Genomic DNA, 27,443 nt, shown 5'->3' with positions numbered 1-27,443 from the left:
TACAATTTACCTAACTCTTTAGTCGGATCTGTTTGCGTTCTAAAAGAATCTCCAAAACATGTGATTCAACGCCTCTTTTTAAAATATTTTGTTGGTAGGCACGTGAAGAACGAAGAACACTTACAACAAAAGGCATATTTTTAAACAAAACAGAGTCTAATCCCGGCTTACAATCAAACCAAAAGAAAGTATGTTCACAAACGTAAATAGTGTTGCATACGAATAAGGAAATACATTCTTACTTTCGATATCAGTTCCAAGAATCGGGCTTATAACTTTGTGTAATGGTAATTGTAAGAATTTTCAAGAGCAAATATATTACAATGTAAATCTGAATCAATCTAATTATATAAATTGATGATATTAACAGGTATTATTCATGCAAAAATAATTCCAATTTACGTAAGTTAATTAAAATCTACCAAACTAAAAGCTTACTTTACACAAGAACATATTGCCAAGCGCCGTTAGCTAGTGCCTAGTGTCCAATTTTAAGACTCGTTATGACTTAGTTGAGTGTTTGAGACCCGAACTTGACATATTACGTGATATATGTGTTGGATTCTGGCATACTCGGAAACAAAAGAACAGGTCAAAAAGTGAAACATAGAGATTAAAAGTTAAATTTTCAGAGGTATCTGACAATTCATCCTGAGGTGATAATAAGATGCTAATAATAGAGCCGCTTATTACAGCGACATATCCATTTTCATATCTTCCTCTAACCCTTGTAGAATAACAAAATCAGTCATGGATATTGCAAAGTTTGGTTTGCTATCATGCAATTTTATAAGCAGGTCCCCAAAACTGATTTTTCTTTCAAAATTCTAACAGTATTGTTAAGAATTCAGTTTCTGCTTTTTCAGAATCAGAGGTAATAGAACTGAGTATAACGTCAAATGAGCATAGCCTGTCTCGAAATATATGGCAAGCTGTATCCACGTCTTGAAAATGCCATATCCAAGGTAACCAAAGCAGACTTTAATGAATACCTCCCGCTCACATATTGAAACGCTGAACAGCAAAATAACTAGACTGATAAATCAACCTCACAAATCTGTGTTGATACTTATGGACGATATACGTGGGTATGATGTCACCTGTTTATTAAAACGTGCAATTTTGCTGCATGAAAATCTTTCCGGTACACACATGCGTACAGTTTAAACACGTACCAGCAATTGCTGGCAGCCATATCTACTGCGAAATTAAAAATGGCACTGGACAGGGGTTGTGTTATTCCACGTGGATTTACAAGTCGCCAAACATATGATTTAATCCGGAAGTATTATGTACATATCGCCAAAAGAACCATCAAGCCGATAGTAGCTCAACAGCCGCGAAATATACAGATAAGTGTATAAAATATACACCGATTTGTGGAAACAAAAGTGGCAATAGATTTTTGCAGGTCTTAATGATTAGGCGATATCAGCCCCTAATCCGCCAGTCAGTATAACATAGGTGAGATGTTGATTTATTTGCCTACACAATATATAACTTGTTCTCTGTATAAAATTATTTCGCTACACCAATTCACAAGTGTTGGCGATATTCGAAGCTCTCTATAATTGACGACGGATCAATACCAATCTGCTCACTAAACAGTTGTCGGAATTGTCCACAACGTCGAAGGAATTCGGTTTATTGTTCTGCATAATATTTCAAGAAAATCCGTTCCGTCGTACCCAGATAGATTCTAAGCAGGGTACATTTATAATAGTTGTTATAACAATCTAAAACCTCATCGTCGGGTTCATAGGTATGGTACAAGACCCACTAGAAAAAACCGAATAAACAGTTTGATTCATGAAGCATCTTTTATCGTCCGTCTGGTAGAAAGTTCAGTTCTAACAGTGACCTAATAGATCGTGTCGAGTCTGCTCACTGCACGCTCGATATCCAATGCAAGTGTTAGCTACCTAGCCTCTAGTTTCTTATGTACATTCAAGTAACAAAAATAATATCCATTTAGTTTATTTTTCCTCATTAAAAAGATCATTTCGTAATTTTCGCTGAAGTGTCCTTGAATAACTATGATGACCTAAATGTAACAATGTTGATGATCTAAATTTAACAATGTTCTAAATGTGACAATGGTTATCTAAATCGAAGACGTGATGACAAGAATGACATCGTTTCTGTCCTTGACAAACACGAAATTCTCTCGAACGAAAAGGAAGAGTCTGTCCAAGCCTCCAGTATTCACAAATGCTTTTCCTGTCTGAACTATTTCATTATCATTATACAGTTGTATGTCTATCATAACGAGACTGACTCACACTGAATCATTACTGTTCTATCAGGAACACAAAGACTCGATGCCAGTCAGTGACAACATAACTGTACATAGTGAATCATTTGCCTCATTTTTCGCAATCGTAGGTATATCAAAGAAATCCGTTGATATTAGCAATACATTGGAAAGGATTTGGGTGATGTTATACGTGGATGGATTTTCTGTCTGGAAAATTGGGTCCTTGAAACAGATGATCTCCACGTATCACATGAGAGTGAACTATCTCCTGGATTTTCTGTCTGTATTGTCATCCGCACATTATCTCTTTAAGTCCGTGTTTGTTTTAAAAGTGTGTCTGCTTCATAGTGTTGTTTGGGTTTGTGCGTTTCTGTTGTTTTTTTTTATCCATAACCACTTCCATTCTGAAGCATCTGTTTTATTTCCTTCATCTCTTCCTACCACACTGGCTCAACCTAAACTCATGTTGTTTATTGTGGTTGGTGATCTTGGTTCTATTTCTTTTGAGAGTGGAGAGATATTCAACGAATAATACTCTGCAACATATGCTGCCCAAATCCGGTGAAATATGAATCACATACACGGTCGCTTTTTTATATGTGATGTCGAATTTCTACTTAGATTGCTGCATGGTTTGAGTCCTGTTGGTGACCTTAGAAGCCATGAATTCAGCAGACTTGTTACATGTTACCCGTACCGGAGCTTTCACTCAGCCATGTGTGATATGAAGTCGCAAGCTATCTCAATCTTATCCCTAACAATGTCGTTTCGCCTCGAATAATATAAACTCAAGCAAGTCAGTATTAAACTAATACTTTATCTGTACAAAAATTTGACTTGACATAATTGAATCTAACATAGCAGTTTAATGTTGTTGTCCAACAGTTTCATTTTACTTGCATTCTTAATGTGAAAATACACTATGAGTGCTATAGGTGCTCCTGGACAATGTTGACTTTCTAGGTCGTGCTAATGTGGTAGTGGTGGTTCCAATGCAAAAAGATCAATCGTCTCATAGAGACGGCGTACGTCTTTATAAGATTTCATGAGTTGACTGTCTCGTGTTTTTCTTTCGTTGTTTATTCGTGTTGCTAGAAACAGTTTCGTTTTTGTGAAGGCAGCCTAAGATATGAATGGTCTCACAGTAACACACATGATCCTGTGCTAATGAACACATGCGTTATTTGCGTCTTTTTTTCTCTTACAAATTGTAAGAAATGTAGCACTGACAGTACAAGAATCGCAATTTCCGGTGTAGAATTTCAATTTTTATTTGATCTAGCCTGTCAAAACCGATCGGATAAACTGTTTGACCTCAAATCTGAACCCACCGAATTTCTTACTCTTGAAGTAAAGTTGCAAAGCTGATTCTATATCGCCATGCATAGCTTCTGCAGAATTTCCATTCAATTTTGAGATGATTTCATAGAATCGCGTAATGCCAGTTTTAATACGTTTCTCAATCATGCACGCCTCCTTTTCGTGTTTTTTGGAGAAGATCAATTTATTCGTTTGCAAAAATGTAGTTAATGCTGAATTTGCTTGCTTTAGATCTTCATATGATTCTACCATCTCTCGAAGATAGACTTTGATTCCCATATTCCAGAGAACACGTGGAGCGTCAGGGTCCAGAAACTGCAACGGAAACAGCTCGCACTGGATTGCATTTCCTTTCCCATTATTTAGTAGCCTCACATCATTGACAAAAGATTTCAGGGTTAGTATAACGCCATCATAATCTTTGGGTTTTTGTTCTTGCGGAACATCTGGATAGCAATCGATGTCGATTTTATATTGTTTGTCTCCCGACTTTTCACAGGTATTAGAACCTGCCGTAACATTTAATATCCCACCAAATTTTCCTTCAAATGTTTCTTTAATCTTCTTAAGGTGTTGGCTATCCGATCCTTTGAGTCGAACCCTGATAACCAGGTCTCCACCGTATGTTATGGATCGAATGTAATGAGTTCCTTTCATGGTTTCCTTCCAAGTCTTAATTGGTTGTTCTCTAGTGAGAGTTTCAGTCAGCTGCAAGGATAAATTTTGCTTGTCTGTCAATCAAGACAGCCTTAAATATCTATCACTAAAAGAAAGAATGATATTTTGAAAGGTTACCAAAAAAAAAAAAAAAAAAAACATAGGAAACAAGAATGCATCAGTGTCTCTTTGTATTGACCAATAGGGATTGTAACCATTGTACGAGTGCACATGTACTGACTATCGGGTTAAATATAATTTAAAACGTGGAGTGTAAATTAATGGAATGTAAATAAATTTACACATACGGAACCAGCTTACGTTGATGCAATGTAGAACATGATTATTCTCCCTCCATGATGTAACGCATTTTGATTGCGATAAAGAAGGTGCTGATCTTTGTTTACATTATTTTGTATTTACTTCATTATTACAGACCGCTTCAGTGGCCTACTGGTTAGAGCGTCCGCCTCGGATGCGGGAAGGTCGTGGGTTCGAACCCCCGCATCCGAGGCGGACGCTCTAACTCGTACATAGACCATGAACAGAGTATGCACACAGCCTTATATACGAGAATTATTGGCATAAGATTTTGTTTATTTGAATAATAACTTCAATGCCAGCTGATTGGTAGCACGAATAAATGTTTCTGAGCCCGATTAAAATATAAATAATAAAATCGGAATCGTAGAAAACGAGCAGAAACCAGAAATAGCTCGACTCAGTACCGTCGAGCGTTGTACAAGGACTATATTTCCATGCAAAAGATCCAGATACTGTTTTTGACCCTGTTAGTAACACTGGAAATGTAATGCCTCCAAAGTGTTGCCAAAAGCTGTTCCTACTGAATCACCAGTCCGCACACCGGTACCCCAGGTATCCCTACAACCTACCGGCACATAAATCCGCCGTCGTGGCAGACTTCCTGACGAAGCAAATCATTCAAACCTTCCTAAATCTTCAACACAGACCTTACGTAGTTCGAAGTGATTGTAGCTGAATCCCTAATCAATGTTTCTCTGAGGGACAAACGATCTGAAGGACACAATGTCATTCGAAGTGCAGTTTTCCCGTGTATGAACCAGATATCAAAAGCAAATACAAAGTGGCCGTCAATAACTGGATAATCAGATTAACAAAGAAGTTGTAAAGCGCACAAATTTCAGAACATTTAAAAAAACACCTCGTATTTATTAGTGGGACCAGGAGCCCATGAATGATCAAAAGGAGCAGGATACAGATCAGTCTATAGTTCCAGATTGAGAAACTACAGCTACGAAAGATAATGGTTGTGGGAGTTTAGCTGACACTATAAAAATAGCAATATTGTTGTTTTTATGGCAACGTAATTTTGAATCACCTGTATAATTTTAAATCAGTTATATATATATATATACATATATATATATATATATATATATATATATATATATATGAGAGAGAGAGAGAGAGAGAGAGAGAGAGAGAGAGAGAGAGAGAGTAATAAATTTGTAGTAAGCGCATTTGGTTATACCGCCCCGTTTTATGGAATTCTTACATTTTTGTGATTACTTGTCCGATTAATGGAATTCGGTGCAGTGGACATATTCCTTAGCCTGAAATAATTAGCCGATTACTAGGAGCAAACGTCACACGTCACGGAGTGAGTTTCCATCATTCACTTTTAGTGAATTAGGGTCAAAACTGCATGAGAGTGTCCCTGGAGTACCATAGTCCCTATTCAAATCTAGTGGTGTACATTTGTGGTGTGACTGCAGGTGCAGTATTTACTGCAGGAAACCGGTAAAAAAAACACAACGGAATCAACAAGAAGGGACTTGGCATATACCGTTTATGTCGCCATGGTGGCAATGTGATGCAGCTGTACTGGCGAAATGTGCCTGTAAACCATGGATTGACTAGCCTAAGATGGCGTAGTTGAAATATTTCCCTGTGTTAGGGGATAGTTGTATAGTTTCTAAGACGTGAACTGCTGGCGGTACGGAAACCTAACGAAGAGAAACTATTCAGATGTGCGGTTGATAGATATTTGACAGGTTGTGAGATCTGTGGTCTTGCATTGATCTGAGTAAAATTTATGTACAGAACGGACAAGACGGGCTTTCTAATTCACAACTGAAGTTGTATGGAAGTCTTTGGAAATCTGGGGTAAACTTATGACTTCGAGCGTTTATCGCGCCATGATTTGACAAGCAAATACCCCTGGCTTGTAACTATATACACTGTGTATATATATATTTAACGTTGAATATTTTATTCGCACAATAATTCAGTTTAGTAATACAGCTGTTTTTCCCATATCGAAATTAACTACTGTAATGAATGTACTTTACTTTTTCTAATTAATTTTGTGATAAACACCAAAATGCATAATTTGAATGTCTCGACCCGTTTATTTTGCCCCATCTGTTACATTCTATTAACGTATTACTTTTCAAAAACTCAATGTTTTCTTGCTCCTAGATACTGCTAATACACTGTGATTCCACCAATGTAACCGTAGGAAAGGATGTTGCTGCAACAACTCATCACTCGAAAGGAAAACGAGGTTTAACGTGGGTGCATCAATAGATCAAATTATCCTTTCACATCATATCCTTTCTACTATACGTGTAATTGTCTTATATTTCTTACTTAGGATGTTAAAATAATTTCAAACTTGTATGCGCTAGACATTATTCTTGTTCATATTTCCACATTCGAGTTTGGATAGTTCTGTTAAACTTTTTAACCAGAAATTCATTTTGAGTAAACTGAAAAGTATTCTATGGCTTTCATGTAAATAACTTATTAACCTGTCTATTGTCAAACTTTTCTTTCATTGAAATGCATCTTTTCTGGCTTTCTTCCTTTACATATTGGTCTGAAAACATTTTTTTGTCATTTCTCTTGTGTGTGTGTGTGATTTGGATTTTTTACGTAGCTTTGGCAGTCATATCGCTACGACGTCTGCAGTGTGGCAGTTTATAGTGATGTCTAGCACTGGGGCATCATGCCGCAGATGTAACATGATGTCCTACCCAGTCACATTATTCTGACACCAGTCCGACCAGTCCTAACACTAACCTCTTAATGCTGAGCACCAAGCGAGGCAGCTGTTAGTACCATTTTATAAGTCTTTGGTGTGACTCTGCCGGGGTTCGAACCCACGACCTCCCGCATCCGAGGCGGACGCTCTAACCACTAGGCCACTGGAGCGGCCCCTCATTGCTTGTATATCGCCTTTTTTTTTCTCTTTTCTAATCTATCAGCTCACGGGTATTTTGAGAATATATTTATAAGTGTCAAATTATATATGTAAATTATATATGTAACTATAATGGAGAGTTTTTTTAATGTTGACAAGTCGACAGAATGTACTTGGCATTCAAGTAAGTTTCTTACTGTAATGAGTATGCAGGTTATCAGTTTAACCATTCCTCTAATTTATAATATGCTATTTTTCATTACTCCAGTTTAGTTTGTCGACACAACTAATTTATATTCGTGGACCTTCTGAATATTAGCATTGGCATCGATAACCACCCAAAGTAAAAGAAAACAACCGCGATAATTGGAGGCCTCGTCCAGGATAGAACATTTTATTCGAGTGAAAGAATCTAAGCAAAGATACAATAGGACGTAAACTAACCAAACACTGCCAAATTCTGTAGTGCTGGTTAAGCAACATCGATTAGAATGAGTCGAATCTTTGTGTACATTAAATACTACGTGCATGGAATTATCTTTAAATGTTATGATAATATCATTAAAAGACCTGAAACCAGTTACCTGAGCTACTATTCGTCATTGTTTGTGTAAAGGGATCGTGTACAGGCTTTGTGGAATTCAGAAGGGAATGACCTTAATGTTCTATTGAGAGAAGAGAGAGAGCCGGGTAAGCCCCGAAGTAGTAATTGTGCCTTCTTTTTGGCATATAAGCGTTACGTTAAATTTTGAGGATAAATTCAGGCTGCTTACTGCCGGCTTTAGTGATCGTTTATAAAAATTGGATACTCTAATTTAAGTGAGCCCATATTTAGGACTGTATCAGAAGTATATACATAAGTGAGGGAGTGACTTAAACAGGGCTCAACGCCCGACCATCCAAATTCTTAGATTTTAGAATTAGATTGAAAGGAAGGCCTGTGTCAGTGTGTGAATCTTGCAGATAACACTGTAAAATATAATAATTTTAAATTGACGTATGCAATTTTGCATCGTGTTAAATAGGTGACACGTTTAAGGATTATAGTGCTTGAGTGCATCTGTTTGGGACTTGATTGATTAATAACGAGATCCTGTCTGGTAACTATGAAAGGCAAAACTAGACAGGGCTTACAGATTGTGTTTGATTACCAAAAGACCAAGGGTGAAAGGTTGCTGAAGCAGCTCTTTAAATATTTCATAAGTTAAAACTTTGCAGAGATCGGTATATTCAGGGGCGTAGGGATCGTATAATTTTCCAAACAGTGGACAGGCAAGCATTAATAATAATGGTTACATAAACCCGAGATCTGATTGAGTAGTTAATGGTTTGAGGTGTGTTGGCTAGGCGAAGTTTTAAAACTAAATTACATGTACACAACAATGTAGTCGGTCCAGTTTTTTGAGCAAGGTACAGGGGTCACGCTAAAAGGCAAAGTGAACAACAAAGTCGCCTAAAAGTTGTAAACTTCACGTTCTTCTGTTAGTAAAGCGATAATGACTTCGCCCTGTGATTTTTTTAAGAAGTACATTGAGTGACCATATATTTTAAGATGCTCCCTCGCCTATGCGTGGTTACTTCCAGTTTTATATCTCATGGCCAAATGTAGGCATCAAGCGATCAAATAGCTGTTCAACAAGCAAACTCTCGCACATTCGCACGCATGTTTTTTGATAGCTGTTTGACCATTAACCCTTTCCTCAGTAAGTTAGCAACTATCACTGTCCAACTTCAGCAAGTTTTGCTTTGATGATAAAAACATACAAACTTGTGTTTCAAAACTTAAACAATAATTGTTTTAAGAACAGAATCCGAGATCTAAATATTTTAGCTGCTGCATGTACAGAATGTTTCACACAAGTTATTTAAGCAATATTTAATGTATATGAAGACAAAAAGTAATATCTTGCCTGTCCGATTATACCTGACCTGCATTTATTTGAAGGAAGGTATAATCAGATGGTCACAGAAGGATCTACTAGATACCCAAGTAGAAGAAAAAGGAAAAGAGAAACAATATGCAGATGAAAATAAATAACACACAAAATACAAGAACACATATACAGGTAAAGAGATAAAAAAGCAAAGATTGATTTATTCTTATGAAAATAAAGAACAGAAAATATCAAAATGTATAAAAAGTGAATGAGTCTCTTTAGAAAATCCTTGAATTTGTTGTGCAAAGGATATAAATACAATTGAATAGTTTACTATTAATTTCCAAACAATAGGAAAATTGAATTATATAAATATTAAACTTATTTTATTTATTTATGCTTCTGAATAATATCATGTAAAAATATGATAAATTCTTTGACAACAATTTTTTTCAATTATGCAAGAAATCGCAACAATGATGTTAGAAGTAAATAGTTGTAATGTCTGGTGCAATGCCCATAGGACATAACATTTCAGCATCCAAAGATCCACATTAGGGGCTATGGCTAATGCAAGGACAGTATCAGATGCTACCCTAGAAGGAAACCTGTCCTCTCAGCAGATGTAGAACAAAATACCATAAATACAATGATGTTAGCTGCTCAAATGTGAAAGGGGATGTCAAGAAAACAGCTCCTCTTAAAGACTGGGCGACTGTGTCAAAGAATCAAAATTAAAACTCCTTTCAGAGACTTGATTCCTGGAAAGGACTTGTTCAGCAGTGTCAAACACTGTCATAAAGTGCTTTCAAAAAGAAAAAAACCTGAGAAATTAGGGGCTTCAAGAACTAGAATGTTGAATGTTACAGTTGTGTCTAAATATTTCAAAGACCTGACATAAATCATCAACACCTTAAACATTAACAACATATCAGAATAAATTTCCAATTGCAATGAAACCAGGAAGCAATTTACACACAGTCCTGTGAACGTTGTTTCCAAAAAAGAGACAAAAAATATCTTTGGAAAAACAAGCAATAGCAGATGCAATATCATAATTATGGCATGTTTTAATGCAGTTGGTGGAAAAATTAACCCGCCCAACCGCCCCCCCCCCCCCCCCCGCGCTTGTTAAGGGGAAGACAAGGAAAGCCATTCAAGGTTTTAATGTGGCCATCACTTGTTGGACTTTTTAAGCAAACTGTTGGATGAATGACGAGTTAAGCATTCACTGATTTCAGCACATCTTCCTCTAAATGTGGTCGTCAGATATCCCTGTTGCTTAAACTTGATAGGCACAGTTCCCATGAAATTCTTGGCTTGTTAGAGTGTGCCAACAAGAAATAAGCCACACTGTAAGCTTCTCACCCCCACCCCCGTACCCATTACTTTCAAACTTTAGACAGGTCTGTCTTTGGACCATTCAATAAAGCTTCAAACAATGCGTATTCTGAATTTCTGTCTGCATATCCTATGATTATAAATAAATGGACCTTTCCAAAACTCTTCTCAAAAGAATAAGATCAAGTTTCCCTCCTCCAAATATATGGTCTGATGTCTCAGCATGAGGTATCATATCCATTAAATGCACAAGCAATTCCAGCTAGTGCATTTTTGCCATCAGAGTCCTCTGATGTCCCACTCTCAGAAAAGAAAATTCCTCTGTTTAGACTAAAATTGAAGTTCATGAACCACAATTGATAAATGTAAACAGAAAGCTACAGCTAAAACATTTAACACCTGATACAGAATTAATACAACTAGTGGGCAACTCAGCAACTCCTGCAAGCCGCATTCAACAAATCGGCCACTGCAGTTAATGATTACAACCACCAGTAACACCATCACATGACATATCAGTAGATGACACCCAATTTTGTTAAATCAAATACTTTCTGGAGATAAAGAGATAATGCCCACAGCAGACAACACAGGAACAGTAGAGTTGCCAGGTGCCAGCTGGGATGAGGCATTCAAAAAAAGTTTTTCTTCCACCTGATGTCACATCTGTTTTGAAATTTATTGCTGAATTCATTCTTAGATGATATATTAAAGTATATGTTGCATGTAATAATCTAGGCTTATTAATATAATAAAAGTTAGGGAATATTCAGTGGCTTGGAATAATAATCTGTTGGCTCTCTCACCCATTACCGTTTCAACATGTGCTCTGGCCAGTATAAGCAACGTGTTCTCCTCAAATCTGTCCTCCTCCAGATACTTCCACATCCCCTCGGCTTTGACGATACCAGCCAGAATTTTGAGGGTGGCTTCTGCTGAGACGTCAAGGATGTTGCCAATATCTTGTGAACTTTTTATAACAGAATATTTTATTTCAGTTGAAGGATGCTCTATAATGAAGGGACTGGAAGTGCATTGTTTCGGAAAAATATCCGGTCCTATGATGCCATTCTGCAGGTCAAAAGTTCTGCCCAAACACATGCCCTGCCTATAGGCCACTATTTCTGCCATTATATCAGCTGCAACATGAAGAAAGTATATACATTAGGTTAATCTCAGCCTTTTATCTTCTGTCTCAGTATGTTATCATCATTATTCGCTCATATAATACAAGAGATAATGAATGTGGACAAGCAAAAAAAAAAACACCAGCCCAAATAATTTGGAAATAAGGAAAGGTCTAGTTACAAATACAACACAAAACAACACAATACAAAATATTAGCACAGTACAAATACACTAATATACTACACAGAACAGTACACATATTTAAAACACAGATTTTAATCTTGCCATCAGATCAGTCTAGCTTGGCTACACTTGTGTGTCTTTGGGGATGGCACATTACCCCAACTGCCTCAGTACCAATTAACTTAGCATTGCTATAAAACACAAATTCCACCTTCAACCAAACTGAGCCAGATTTTCATTCAGAATAATGTGATGTATTTTGAGTGGAATAAATGCTAACTGTACAGTGTGTAGAAATTAGCAGTGAACTGACTACATGATTATAAAAAGTCTGTTTGATTAATAGCATGCATATGGACACTTCAGCAGAACAAATATCTAAGTATATTTTTAGCATCAGCACACTAATATATATTAAAAAATTGCATTCCAACAGAACAAATATCTAAGTGTCTCTCTCTCTCTCGTTAATATATATATATATATTCCTTGGTAAGATACACAACAAACCTATTATATATATTATTAACAACATGTATCAGATACCATCTTTTGTTTGATAATGTACATTGCATTATGCAGATTATAGCAATAAACTGGGGATTCAACAACCTGAATAGCAGTTGGATAGATATCTACGGCTCTGTTAACTGTTTGTACAGGGACCATCTTTTGGCAAATTTTTCCTATTTATAATTTCTATAAGCATTATATTTTTTCCACATTAAAAATTAAAAGAAACACTCTTTTTGAACTGAGACAAAATTGGCCTTTCTCTGTTGAATCTGCATATATATATATATATATATACTGTCTGCATATGGAATTATTAAATTCATTATATAATCAGTCTGAGTGTTATCTCTAATTCCAAAGAATTTTTTTCAATTCCAAATTATTTGTATGATAGTATGATAATGCTTACTTTTTATCAAGGGTGCCATTTAGAAAACTTTTTATCACTCAACAATCCCAAAATATATGAGATATTGTCTCTGCAAACAATATACAAAAAAAACAAGAGCTCATTTGGAATAATGTTAATCTTTTTGAGAAATACATTCATAGCCGTAATTCTGTGCAATATTTTAAACTGCAACCATCTAAGGTTTGAAAATTTTGTAGTTTTATATGGTAGTAAGAAACAGGGCTGTCAATTTTTTTCTTCTAACTCACCAAGTTCGAAATATTTTATTGTTTTCAATCAATTTGTCATGAACACTTCTACATCCTTTTGTATTTTTAATAGTAATATGCATAACAGTATTTATAGAAGGCTATTGTAAATTGGAGCCAAAACTGATTCTGAATTTACTTTTGTATGACTTGATCGCTGTGCATTAGCTCTGACAATCTATGAAATTAATTTGAACCTGTGTAATAACAACTTGTGAATGAGTGTGTGGATGGATTTGGTAATTACTATAGAAGATGATTAATTCTGGAGATAACTAGACTTTTTATTATTACAGGTACTATCTTTCCAAGTGGTTTTAAAATCCTTTTGTTCAGCTGAAATAGTTTTCAAATTTTAGATGGGTAATTAAAAGATGTAATTGTTTCCAAATTAGTTGAATGTAACATCTCAGTCAGCAAACTCAGTACATCCCAGTTAACTTTATAACCTGGACAATGTTTCATATTACTGTCAATTCTACTCCAAATCAAATGTACCACTGTTTTTCCAATATTTACAAGGCAACAAAATTTGGAATATTGATATAAAGATGCAAAGAAGGCAGAGAATTATCTGAACTGTCCAGAGTAAGTGACATATCATCAGCATATTGAGAAAGAACTCATGTTATGTTACCTATATTTATTCTCTTAATACCCTTATTTTTTTCTTATATGACCCAACATCACTGCACACACAATAAAAATGTATGGGGAGAGAGGGTCCCCATGTCTACACTCTATGTCAATACCAAACTGGAATCTTGACCATTAATAACTACCACAAGGTTTTATGTTCTGATATAAATGTTTTATCCAATTTCTTATGGATTCTTCAAAGCTGAAATAGTTCATAACTTTATCAACAAATGAAGTTTAACTTTTAATTTATCTTCTTTTACTTTTTTCACATATTCAGGGTTTTTTAATAATGAACTATTAAATTTTTATTAAATAGGTTTTTCTTTCGATTTCTCGTTGGAAAACAATCTTTATTTTTACAAGTCTTGATACATCAAAAGTTCAAAATCCCACCCCCAATCATTAAAATAAAATCATTTTTAAAATGCAGTATATCTTTTATTATCTCAAAGTGTGTGTGTGTGTGTGTCATTTCGATCTTTAACATAGCTTTACAAAAATTTCAGTCATACTGCTACAATGTCTGCAGTGTGACAGTTAGTAGTGATGTCTAGCATTGGGGCATGATGCCACAGACATGTAGCATGATGTCCCATCCAGTCACATTATCCTGACACCAGGCCTACCAGTCGCAACACTAACATCTTTATGCTGAGCACCAAGTGAGGCAGCTGTCAGTACCATTTTGATAAGTCTTCTGTATGACTCAGCTGGGGTTGGAATCCATGACCTCTCAAGATACAAATCTTGACTGTCTCTATTTGGTCCATAAATATTAATAAGTGCAAATATAACCAATGTTTATATCCATAAGTTTATCACCCATATTATTTGTTATTATACCATGGAAAGTGGAGGTTATTATTCAGTATTACAGTAACTCTCTTGAATTAATAGAGTACGAACTAAGAAACATTTATATACCAAGATCACCCTTGTGCTGTTTTCCCATTTTTAATAAAGTGGATGTCTTGACAACAGTATAATGAATAATGTTTATTCCAAAGAAAATTAAATAATCTCTTCTTTCTTAAGATCCCCCAAACCCTGACAATTCAATGTAGCAGTATTTATTGACTCAGACATACAGAAACTTTACAATATTTTTATTTGTGTGTAACAAGCTTGTATACAGCTGATTTCGTAGATAAACCAATGATGACGTTTAACAATACTACTGTATACTGAAGTCTCACATGAAGAATGCTAAAGAGGTTGACTGTGATGTGCTATAGCAACCAAGACTGAGTTGTGTTATAGCAGAATAAGACTGAAGACACATAACATGATGTTAGAAGACACAGCCCTTGCAACAGAAAAATGAGTGATAGTGTGAAGGAAACAAAAGTGTATAGGAGAACATATATTTAGGTGTACAATATATAGTGATGACATTAAGAAACAAAAAGTAAGTAATACCTAAAAACAAAAAAGACAATGACATAAAGACATCAAATGCTACCTTTGCTTGACCTCTAGTCCTACAATGTAAGACATAGCACATGTTGGTTTTGCTTTAGTGCTATGTCTTACTATCCAAATAACGGCCTTGTAGTCAAAGTTTCAGGAATATCTCACACATTTGGAAGCATATATCGACACTCTTCCACTAATTTATGTGTAATTAATATACTTACTACTGCTGTCTTTATCCTGACAGAATGAAAATATGACACTAGCAAATGGATGCATGTTCATGTTCTGTTGACATACATTTGAATTTGTTGCAATGCGAAGGTAGTCGAGGTATGACGAACTATGTTTAAGTAGATTCATGTGGCAGATATACTTCTTGAACAAAACGAAATGTTGCTTTACAATTCCAATAGGCATAATATATTTTTATTCATTTTGTTAAAGAATAATATTCAATATTTTGGCATTCCCGGCTTTCATCTCTTTCCAGTCAACTGAACTGTAGGCCAAAGAAACTTGAAAACTGGTCCATTTCTTTTGTGAGAATTTGAATTTATTTGAGAAAAGACATCAGAGTAAGTAAAGTCTGACAAAAACATTATAACTTTACTTTGTAGGAAAGCATCATTATTGGTTGCCAGTTGTGTGTGATATTTCTGAAAATTTGACTTTCATTATACTGTTAATCGATATCAAAACACGCTACACAGCGTCGTTATTTAGACTGTAAGACCCATCACCCCCCCCCCGAACCAAAATATTGGGTGATGTGTCTTACGTTGTTGGACTACTTGACCTACAGAATGATGAACGGTAATAGCAGGTGTTTAAATATCAAAATGCAAAAGGAAAAATAGTTTATACAGTCTCCACTGTATAATTATTTCTGTCACACATTATACATATAAATACAAAACTATTATGATTACTGAAAAAATCGCACATTGTTTAGAGACAAGGTTAAAAACTATCATAGGGCACAATGTACCATGAATTCTTAAAAACACAACATTCGCGTTCAAGTACGGATATAAATCAATGTAGTCCCACAGGAGCTCGTATCGGTGCTTACAATTTACCTGTCATACATATACTATATAATAACTATTATTATACAGTACATGTATGACAGGTAAATTGTAAGCAACAATACGAGCCCCTGTGTATAGTCCTCGAATATTGGGATATGTCCTCAAGTAAACGTAACCTTACTTAACTTGTTGATAACTTAGTCCTAATTGTTTAACTTAGGTGACCAGCTGGTCTTATACACACAAAACATAGTTTCCCGCTCGAAATTACGATTAATTAATCGCTACTAAAACGATAAAGTTTACCCCAGGATTGTCTCTATCAATTTACAGACTTACCATATCTGATGTACACAGGAAGTGTTACCGCGAGGGCCTAGTAGGGAACATGTCATTAGTGCTACAAACAGAGATAATAAATATAAAATTATGTAACCCAGACTGCTACTCTCCTTATGCTATTTTTAGAAGATGACCGAAGCAAATTCGTTATTTAAGGTGTAAGATATTGTAAAGTGATGGGTTCAGAAATAAATCTATCAGATAGAAGAGAGAGAGAGAGAGAGAGAGAGAGAGAGAAAACTATAATTAATCCTTTCACACTGAAAGCTACTAAACATCTCCTCTCTCAAATCTGGGAATCTTATTAAAACCACTTGGGGGAGGGGGAGGCACCAGACAGATGCCCCCCACCACCACCTAGCCAAAGAGTGGAAAGTGTTTATGTGTTAGTGTTTCCCCCAAAGGTGTGTTGTGTGTATTTTTCTAAAAAAGAATTTAGAATTAAGATTATGTAGAAATTTTGATTGGAGTATTTGTAATAGGTCCCTAGTGTGTCTATAGAGTTGTTCATCCGAGAATGATTTCTATCACCCTTCTCGGAATTCCTTCCTAGTTCTTCATAGTTGACCTTGCTAGGGGTCACCTATGTCCCGTGTATGCTATATGTAAGTGCTATATGTTGTGTTTGCTATGTTTTGTTTCCGTGTTGGGACAGCAGATTTAAATCAAATTCCAACCCAGTTGTCCTATCTTCTTCCTTAAGTTTCCACTGGGAGACTTTTGTAATTTAGAATTTAGGCGAGTTAGCGTTGTACTATCATATGAAATTAAAACCTTAGTGGTTTATATGTGTGTGCTTTTGTGTCGCTCTCGCATTATCTCATAAGATTAACTGTGCCCGAGGTGAGGTCCATACTTTATTTAAATTTTTTGTATTTCTCCCATCTCAAGCAGGTTATCTTTTATTTATTTTCCAAAATTTCCAGAACATTATTAAAAATATAAAAAAAAAATAAAAAAAAGGGGTGAGGGAAAAAGGCTTATAGCATGGGGTAGGAGATTATGTATGTGTTCAGATGGGTGTGTGTGTGTGTGTGTGTGTGTGTGTCTTGTGTGAATCCCTATGTGGAGTGTTTTCTCATCTCTTCCACGGGACTGCTCACTTCGCGTGGCGCCTTGTGATATAGCCCCATGGCGTCATTGATAGTACTTGCTCTATATAAGGCCCTGACCCTCACTTTGTAATGCCCATATTATTTCGTCTGCTTTAAAGGGAAAAATGCTTCGCAGAGAGTCTGTGAGTTCAGCCTCGTCCAATTTTGATCACCTGTCCACATGCTGTCATTGCGTCTACAATGTAATTTGTAATTGAGTATAGAGTTTTTTTTTATCAAAGTTCCCATCTAGGTATAGAATATATTGTGTCTTATATGTTTCTTTACGTTTGGTTTCCTCAATTACTTTTTGTCGCTTGTTCTTTCTATTTTCACAATACAATATGGTGTGAGTTTTACTAAAATTAGATTTTTTACACAGTGGGCATTTTGGCGGTACTCTGACTATATGCCGCCTCAATGCGACCTCTCCTGTCAACCATGCTTGTATCTTGAGTGATCCTAATCGGACCCAGTTTCCCCATGCTTTCTTCCATTTCACATGTACATTCTCTATTTCTACCTGGCTCTTTGTTTTGTTTGCTGATTCTTCCCTTATCCATGGGTATGTTTTTTCCTCTCTAAATCCCACAATTCCTTTTTGTCCCTGTATTTTATTAAAATTTCCTTAATTTCTTTAAGTTTCCTCGGTATTTCCAGTAATATACTTAATTTATTGTTTTGATAAATGTCTTTTCTATGCCTCATAGATAGGCCGAACCAATATATATATATATATATATATATATATATATATATATATATATATATATATATATATATAGACCTTCCCACGGAATGTCCGGTTTTGTTTTTAAAACTTTGAACCTGTTGATAGTGTTTGTGTGTTTAATCAATACCGGGTTAGTAATTGCTAACCCAACCCCCCTTTCCTTTGCTTTATAGATTGTTTCCTCTTTTTTGTATAGTGCTTTTTGAAATCCCATATATAGTTAATGATTTGATTGTCTAGTGTCTTTAAAATATAATTTTTAAAATCTATAGATTTTGTAAAGTAGTTTATGCTTGCACACATGTACGTCCTGGCCACTTGGGCCCGTTCCAAAAGACATAATGGCGTTAGCGCCCAGATGTTCACATTTTTTTTTCTATTTTGTTTTTTAATTGTTTATGGTTTTCTTTTTCTTCATTTTGGTCAAAGTGTATCCCCAAAGCTTTGACTTTTTCCTTGATTTGCTGTGGGGGAATCCAGAGTGGTTTCCCCTCCAGTTCCCTATTGTTAGAATTTCTGTTTTGTCATGGTTAATCCGGGATCCTGAAGCTTTACCAAAGTTATCAAATTCATTCATAAGGTGTTTGAATGAATTAGAATCCCTAATGAAGTTTGTACAGTCATCGGCATGTTGAAGCATTTTAACTTCTGCTCTTATATTCGGAACTTTGATTCCCTCAATTTGTTTATTTTGTCGTATTTTTATACTTAGAATTTATATTGCTATTACATATAATAGCATATATAGGAGGAAACCTTGCCTCACCGATCTTTGTATTTCAAATATCTCTGTACTTGCGCCATTTACCTGTATACTTGAAGTTATTCCGTTATAGAGGATTTTGGTCCATTTTTGGAAGTTATTTCCAAAACCAGATTTCTTTAGAACTTTTTATAAAGAGTTTTGCTCCAATCTGTCAAAGGCTTTTTCCTGGTCCAGAAGTACCATGGCACCTTTCTGGCCAGAAATGTTTATAAAATCAATAATTGGTCTATTATTTAGGACATGGTTTTGTATATCTCGCCCTTGGCTCCACATGTCTGGTTTATATTAATTATTTTTCCATATCTTTTTTAACCCGCTCTGCTAAAATCTTACTTAAAATTTTGTAGTCTATATTAAAGAGGGAGATGGGCCTCCAATTTTTTATATCTTCTCTATCACTCTTCCCTTTGTATATTAAGGTAATCATTCCCTCCCTCATGCTTCTAGTCATTTTGTGGTTTTTTAATAATATGTTATTGTACAACCATTCTAGTATAGGCGACAACTCACCACAGAATTTAATATAGAATTCCGCGGTGAGTCCATCTCTCACTGGCGATTTCCTTAGTGACAGATTTTTTTATAGCAGTTGTAGTTTCTTTTATCGAGATGAAATCATCACATAAGTCTTTATGTTCTGATGATATCATCTCGCATTCTATTCCTTTTAGATACTCATCAATCACATTTTCATCTATATATTGAGATTTATATAAATTACTATAGTAATCCTTTATGTATTTTAGAATTTCATTTTTATCTGAACTTCTTCTATTTTCGCCTAATCTGAGAGTTTCTAAAATTTTCTTACCTCCCTTTCTTAGCTCCTCTCTTTTGTACAACCCTTCTGCTTTTTTATAAACATGTGTGTATTTCCCCGCCCTAATTTTCTTTACTTTCTTTCCTCTTCTGTTATTTTATCTAGTTTCTTTTTTAAACTTTCATCTTTTTCTATTGTCACATGTTTTTTTAGTATATCTAGAATTATTTCTTTTTCGAATTTATTTCTGTATGCTCTCATCTGTGAATACGTTATCGCTATTTTTTGAAGACTTTTTTTTTAGATTATCCCACTCATTAATAATGTCAATATTGCCTTTAGTTGTAAAATTCTTTATTTCTTCTTTAATTTCTGCGCTAAATTCTGGAGATTCTAAGACTTTACAGTTAAGTTTCCATACCCTTTTGCCCCATCTACTTTTAAATTTTATTTCTACTTCTAAAAAAATCAGTTTGTGGTCGGATATTTTAAAATCTATGATCCCTGCATCTTTATATATATTTTGATCAAAAAGGGTACCATAAAACTTATCTAATCTACTACCTTCTCCTATCTTGTATTCATATGTATATTCTTTTTTTTTTAGCATATTTAGTCGTCTATATATGTCTATTAGTTTGTGATTATTTTAAAAAAAATCCATTCCCGGTTTAAATCTAAGATCATTTGTAGTTAAAGGGCTCTTTCTATCTATTTCATCCCCCGCCCAGTTAAAATCCCCATCCATTATAAGCGTTTCCATACTATATATTTCTATGTATTTTGATAATTTTTCTAAAAACTGCTGTTTTTCATACTTATTTGCCGGAAAATATATTTTAATTAAATGTAAATCCCCAATTGTTATGTGTATCAGTCTTCCTTTGAAAAATGCTTCCTCTTCTTTTCTTTCCCATTCACATCCTACTTTATTTTTAATTAATACAGCTACCCCCCCCCCATCTTTTCCTATGTAATTGTTCAAGATTAGAATTCCATCCAACTGTTCTTCACATAGTTTTGTTTGTTCATTTGAGAAACCGTTGTGTGATTCTTGTAAGAATAGAATATCATAATTTGTTAATTTACTTAATTTTACAAAAAAAATTCCTTGTTAATTCCATTAATATTTATAGACAAAACCCGGAAAATTTTTACTTCCATTTTCGTCTTTAGTCCAGGTTGCCGCTTTGGTTGCATTTATTTGTGAGATAAATGATATTGTTTAATTAAAATGCTTGAGAAGTTGATATTTAAAAGTGTTTATGTTGGGGAAACTGGGTGTTTGATGCAGCTTTACTGGCATATGTTTCTGTTGCTGCTTGATTATCTACTTATCTAATTCTAATGCCAGACTTTATGGGCCCAAAGCCCCACACTGTCGCTATTTTGTGTGTTTTCATTTTGGCATTAAATTTGTTTTAGATTTTCCTTATGATTTCTGCCGTTTCAACTTCCAGCGGTAGTCCAACCACATGCACTTATATCATGTTTGATTCAATTTGTCTGATGAAGGGGAATGCGTCTTTTACTTGTGCCATAACTCCTTTAACCTCCATATTCCCAATTTCTAGTAATTTCGTGTCATGTTGTCGGGGATACAAACATAATTTATTGTACCCCGCATTTTGCAGTCCTTCGATCTTTCCTATATCAACAATAGTATTGAGAACCGCAAGGATTTCTCCCTGTCTTGGTATTGTTGCTGCCATCCCAAAATCTAATATCTGGCATCCCTGGGGGTGATGTGCATACAGCTGACCTTCATGTACTTGGGTCTTGAAGTAAGTACTCAGTCTTGCACCCTTAGGCTGGTTAACTCCGTTCTCTGGTATGGTTTCCATTCTAATCCGATAATGTGAACTGTCTTCACTTTGGGGGTCGCACACCACGATACTCACTATATATGTCTTTATGGTGTCTTGTCTCATATAAGAGGCGGTCAATCATGTAAATATTAGGATACACAATTATGATAGTATCTTATACAATCCAATTTTACAAGGAAAGATACTTCCAAAAGTGTACAAGTTGCAAATAAAGTAATTCCCCTGTTACAGAAATAAAACACAAAGGAAAGGGGAAAAACAAATGAATAAAAAAATGAAGAAAAAAAAGGAATAGGAAAAAACCAATATCTTGAAGGAAAATACTCAAAAAGGGCTCTTACTCTCTATCTTGACGCTTTCCCACGATCTTCTAGGTTTGCTTTGTACGCGCCATTTCAACAACAGACTTTACTTCTCAACAAGGAGTAACAGAGTCGCCTTCGCGCTGGCAACGTTATGTGGTGCATCCCGCCAGATGCGAATCTTACATATATATATACGTATAAAATGAACTATAATTCAGTCGAGCTAAAACCTGAAAGTTGACACACGAAAGCAGATAAGGGTTCTCACTCCCTAGGATCACTGCCCTCGGGCAGACAGTTCCGTTTTAATTAACAGCTTTAATTGTTTCAACCAGTGCTATAAGGAAAACATAACTGTCCCTATCAGTGTAGCGTCACACTCCCCAGGTATCTGATTTCACCACACTGCTGTCCTATTTGAAAACATGTGTCCCACATCTTACTGTCTGAATCAATACAATTTCTTCATATAGATTACAATGAGCTTGTTGTTTTGGCAGGAGTTATATCATCATATCAGTACTTTTACGACATTAGTTATGAAGCGGTCTGCTATACGAGTTCACAAAATATAAAATTAAATATGAGATATAAAACTTGTTTTTTTAAATTAAGTCAACTAAATCTTATTTACACACTAAACACTTATGCCCAACAAAATAGTTCAAAAGTATTTCTAAGGTAATTTAGTCATTTGCACATTTCTACTAATTTAAGTCATTTGACAGTCACGGAACACAGTCACTTTATTGAGCCTGATCATGTCGCAGATCACTCTACACTCCAGGGTCAAGTCTCTGCGGCGTGCTTCGCACTCGCTTGTCGCACCCATACTCCGTAGCATTCGAAATGCCCGTCTCACTGTCAGACTTGTCGGAATCACTTTCATCACTGGACCCACTGTTAGGACTTTCCTTCTCCAAGTTAACATTGTCCTTCAACCAGTTTGTACTGTCGCCATAGAATGGTTTTAGAATATTATAATGAACCACGCGCGCTTTGTGTATTGGAGATTTTTGAATGCGATATACCAGGTCACTGATACATTTTACAATAAGATAAGGTCCTTCCCAATTTGATTGTAATTTCGGGCAAATTCCAATTTTCCGTTTTGGGTCACGTAGCCACAAGCATCTCCTGTCTGATACGTTTTAATGTGTGTCCGGTAGTCGTAGTACCATTTCTGCTTTTCGCTTGCATTTTTTATGTGTTCCCTAGCTAACTCATAGGCATAATCCAAGTATGTCCTTCATTTTGAAATAAATTATGTAGAATTCCTGGACTCCAAAGACGTATTCTTTAGAGTTCCATACATCAAATCAATGGGTAACAGTAGTGAATGGGGGCACCCTACCGACAATGGGAATTACCATTAAAAACACCCCTGGGGCACTCTACCGACAAGGGAAATTTAACATGGCGAAAAATCGTGGGGCACTCTACCGACAAGGGGATTTAACATGGGAATAAATCGTGGGTCACTCTACCGACAAGGGGAATTTAACATGGGGAATAGAGTTTGGGCTTGTTTAGGGACAAGGGGAATTTAACATGGGATTTTTTTTTTAAAAAAATTTTTTTTTAAAAAAGGGTAGGCAATTCAAAAGGCTATCTCTTTTCGAGAAATATGGCTGGCCCTGAAAAGGGCCTTTGGGTTTTCTTCTTCTTCTAATTTCTTCTTTTCCTCCACCAAGTTCTTATTTTATCTCCTACACTCTTCTTCTCTTTCTTTTTTTTCTTCTCCTCTTCTTTCTTCTTCTCTTCCTCCTCTTCTTTCTTCCTCTTTTCATTTTCTTCTTCTTTTTCAATTTTTTCATTCCATTCTCTCATCCTTATCCTTTCCTCTTCATCCTCCTTTTCCTCCTTTATTTCTTTCAACAGATCACTAATGATTACCTTCATTTTTCTTAAATTATTTATCTACATCTTCACTCTATGGGGACTATATGAGTAGTGATCCTCGTTTAGGTTAACCAACATTTGCTCAAACATTCCTAAATTGTCCATGACGTTTTGCAATTTTTCCATTTTGTTAAGGTGGTTTGACGCCATCTTCTTTGTATTCTTTGCAGAATGGTTTGAACAACTAATACTGTGGGTTCTTATACGAAAAGCGCGAACGTGAAGGAAAACATCCCCCTAAAAACATAAAATTCATCTTACCTAGATGATGACCCAACATCGCGCGGACGTGAAGGAAAACATCCCCCCCTACTTTCTCATTTCATATAATATAACCCTAACTATACTCTCCACATTTGCTAAAAAACCCATAATCTACTATTCACACAAACATACCTGAGTTCTTACAAACACAAACACAAACACACAAACACATACCCTCACAATATCTTAAGAAAGAGTTAGTGTTTATTTTCACACTACTCTACCTACACACATTGGCAAATCGATCGTTATTTCTTTTCTAGAGTATTGAGTAGCCCTGAAAAGGGCTGTTTTGTTTGGAACTTCATGGACACCTGGTTAATGGTGGCACCTTCCAGGCCTGGCACCACATACACATCTTATCCCCCAGTTACTTTTTACCTTTTGGGGGGAGAGAGCAGAGGCAGGATATGTCGCTTCAGAATCCCAATTTTCACTCTCTGGGATTCTGAAATTTTTTCTTCTCTCCTTTTCCTCCTCCTCTTCTTTATATCTTCTCTCCTCCTCTTCTTTTTTTCTTCTTTCCTCCTCTCTTATCCTTCCCTCCTCGACAATGGCTTCAGCGGCCAGTTCATTTAATATGCGCCTGGCATATTCCAGATGCACATGAAGCTCCAACAGTTTCTCCAGTCTCGTGTTCATTTTTTGGTGTTGATCAATCAACAAGGGTAGCTGGACTGCCGAACGAGTTTCAATTTATACTGAAAGCGCGGACGTGAAGGAAAACATCCCCCTAATAACATAAAATTCATCTTACCTAGATCATGACCAAAACAACGCGCGGACCTAAAAGAAACACTCGCTCACTTTTTTATGCTACCCATCACTTCAATAGACTATCCACATACGCAAAGCAATCCAATCTAACCCCAAATATACACCTCAAACAGCCCAAAAAAAAAAAAAAAACAAACATCATTTTAATCTACTATCCACACCAACCTACTTTATCACTTACAAACACAATCACACAAACACATACCCTAAAATATTTGTTTAAAAAAGAGTTAGTGTTTATTTTCACACTACTCTACCTTCACACATTGGCAAATTAATAGTTATTTCTTTTCTAGAGTATTGGGTAGCCCTGAAAAGGGCTGTTTTTTTTTTTTTTTTTGCTATGGCATTCTTTTTTAGTTTCTAAGAATGCGATGTCCTCTGAGGATAGACTTTCTGGCGATAGGTCTGCTTCTTCGGAAAGAGAAGAAGAATTCTTTGGTGTCGATACGACAATCGACAAAGCCTCTGTCAGCTTCAGGTTGCTGCTGTTGCTGCTGTTGCTGTTGTTGCTGCTGTTGCTGCTGTCTCTGAAGTCTGTACTTCTCTGTCCATTCTTCTTTCTCCCTGTTCATTTCTTCTCTGAAGAGCTCTTCTATCAGGTCTTCAGTGATTTTTAACATTCTCACATTCTCTATTTCTTCTGGTTTCGGTATCAGACTGTGTCTGACCCTATGCAGATTCACGTAGGCTTCGTTGAGCTTAGCTAGTTTGGAGCACATCTTCTTAGGAGGATGAGTCGACAATGGATGGCTAGACTGGGAACAACCCGTTTCTTAAAGTGAAAGCGCGGACGTGAAGGAAAACATCCCCCACACGGTTTTCGAGCCGCAACGTTCATGAGAGGGATAGTAAGAAATGAAAGAGCATCAATCCAACATTCTTATAGCTAAACAAACCACAAAGGCATTTTTTTTCTAAACACAACATTTTTTATTCAAAAATCACTTAACACTAAACAACAACATTTTTAACAATAATCCAACACTATAACATCAAACAATTTTTTTTCAAATCACAAACATTTTTTCTTCAAATACAATCTACTTTAAACAAGGCTGACAACGTTGTGAATGAAATTGTGATTTCCACTGTTGGAAATCATTAGGCCATTGATGGACACTACGTTTCCTAGCTTGAGACAAAAGATAAGCATAATGGTCACAAAACCATCGATCTACTTTCACATCGTTTCTAGCAGAAGAACGAGGATCGAAATGAGTCACTAAATGTTCTAAGGAATAGCCCAGGCTGCGATGATGCAGAAAATACACACAATATTGTCCACACACCAAGGAATCTGTGCCTTGTAATTTCACGTTATTGAATCGGGTGGTTTGAGCATTTCTTCTCATAAAGTCGATGATATCGTCTTCCAAAGGGGGCAATCCGTACGAATCGAAATATTCCACACATCCTTCTTGAGGAAAGTAGACGGCTACCCAGTGGGTTCCTGGGAGATGACTTTCGTCCGTGTTGATCACGTAAGCTTGATGGTCTTTAGGTTTGCGATGAGGGAGTTCATCTTTAGCACAGACGACAGGATTCCAAGAAGACGTATACGAACTGTGGTTCAAAAGGTAATAAAGTTCCCAGGTATCCATTGTTTTGTGTTTTCTTCTTCACAGGTAATAATACGTCGTCAATTCGATCCTGACTTTTTGCTTGAAAATGTCTGACGAATAAACGGTTATTCGTTCTGTTTCCTCACTCTGATTCAGGAGAGCTTCGATACGATGGATCTCTTGAGTGGTTAATGCTGGACAAGAATGTTCACGCAAGTCTTTATACCACTGGTGCAACACGTCTTCGTTCGAGATGAGACTCCAAGCTTCGTCCAGATACTCGTCCAATTTTTCTTCTTGACTCAACATCAGGCATTTATCGTGTTGAATTTGACTGGGATGATCGTTTTGACATCCATAGCAATTTTTCTTGATCAATTCTGTTATTTTGTCCACCAAGTGTTTGGCAAAACAGCAGACTAAATGGGCTTCTTGTTCTGGCCATCTCGACTTCATCAAAACTTCTTCGTCTTTGTCTTGAGATTCTTCTCCTTCCACGGTCTCCTCACATTCCATCTCCAAAGTTTCTCCACTAGGTAAAGAGGGATAACAGTCTTCCATGGCTTTCTAATAATCTAGAATGACTTCTCTCAAACTGTTGATTTCTATGGTATTATCGAATTCTGCATACAGGATGACGTTCACTGTCGTTGGTAGTTTATCTGCAAACTGAAGTTCCACACGAATCTGGCCAGATTTTATAGGGTGGAAATGTCCCTCGTCGCTGCCTTGGTCTGGAGTGAAATCGAAAGCCCACAAAGCATAGCCTTTTGCATAATCGTCGTACTCAATGCCGTGACTGGTGTTGGTTCCTAACTGGCCGGTGGCTTCGTACAAGGACAAGTACGATCTCAAGTAATTGTTGTTGGCAAAGTCAGGTTCGAAAGGTCG

At 36.0% G+C, this 27,443-nt stretch overlaps 2 protein-coding genes across 2 annotated transcripts; one reads left to right on the top strand and one right to left on the bottom strand.

Moving 5' to 3' along the window:
• Positions 1 to 61: 61 nt before the first annotated feature.
• LOC149774874 (uncharacterized) lies at positions 62 to 16,653 on the bottom strand. Its single transcript, XM_089944643.1, has 3 exons — positions 16,555 to 16,653; positions 11,453 to 11,778; positions 62 to 4,285 (listed from the first exon to the last, which is right to left on the bottom strand). The coding sequence occupies exons 2-3, from the start codon at positions 11,768 to 11,770 to the stop codon at positions 3,536 to 3,538; spliced, it is 1,068 nt and encodes a 355-aa protein (XP_089800769.1). The 5' UTR covers positions 11,771 to 11,778; positions 16,555 to 16,653; the 3' UTR covers positions 62 to 3,535.
• Positions 9,565 to 11,451, top strand: LOC149774875 (uncharacterized). Its single transcript, XM_089944649.1, has 3 exons — positions 9,565 to 10,197; positions 10,240 to 10,428; positions 10,659 to 11,451. The coding sequence occupies exons 1-3, from the start codon at positions 9,978 to 9,980 to the stop codon at positions 10,817 to 10,819; spliced, it is 570 nt and encodes a 189-aa protein (XP_089800775.1). The 5' UTR covers positions 9,565 to 9,977; the 3' UTR covers positions 10,820 to 11,451.
• Positions 16,654 to 27,443: the final 10,790 nt, after the last annotated feature.

The sequence above is a fragment of the Sinohyriopsis cumingii genome, unplaced genomic scaffold, assembly GCF_028554795.1.
Source record: "Sinohyriopsis cumingii isolate HCF-2022 unplaced genomic scaffold, ASM2855479v2 utg000127l, whole genome shotgun sequence".
NCBI lineage: Eukaryota > Metazoa > Mollusca > Bivalvia > Unionida > Unionidae > Sinohyriopsis > Sinohyriopsis cumingii.
The sequence above is the reverse complement of the archived record's forward strand: the minus strand, read 5'-3'. Positions and strand labels throughout refer to the sequence as shown.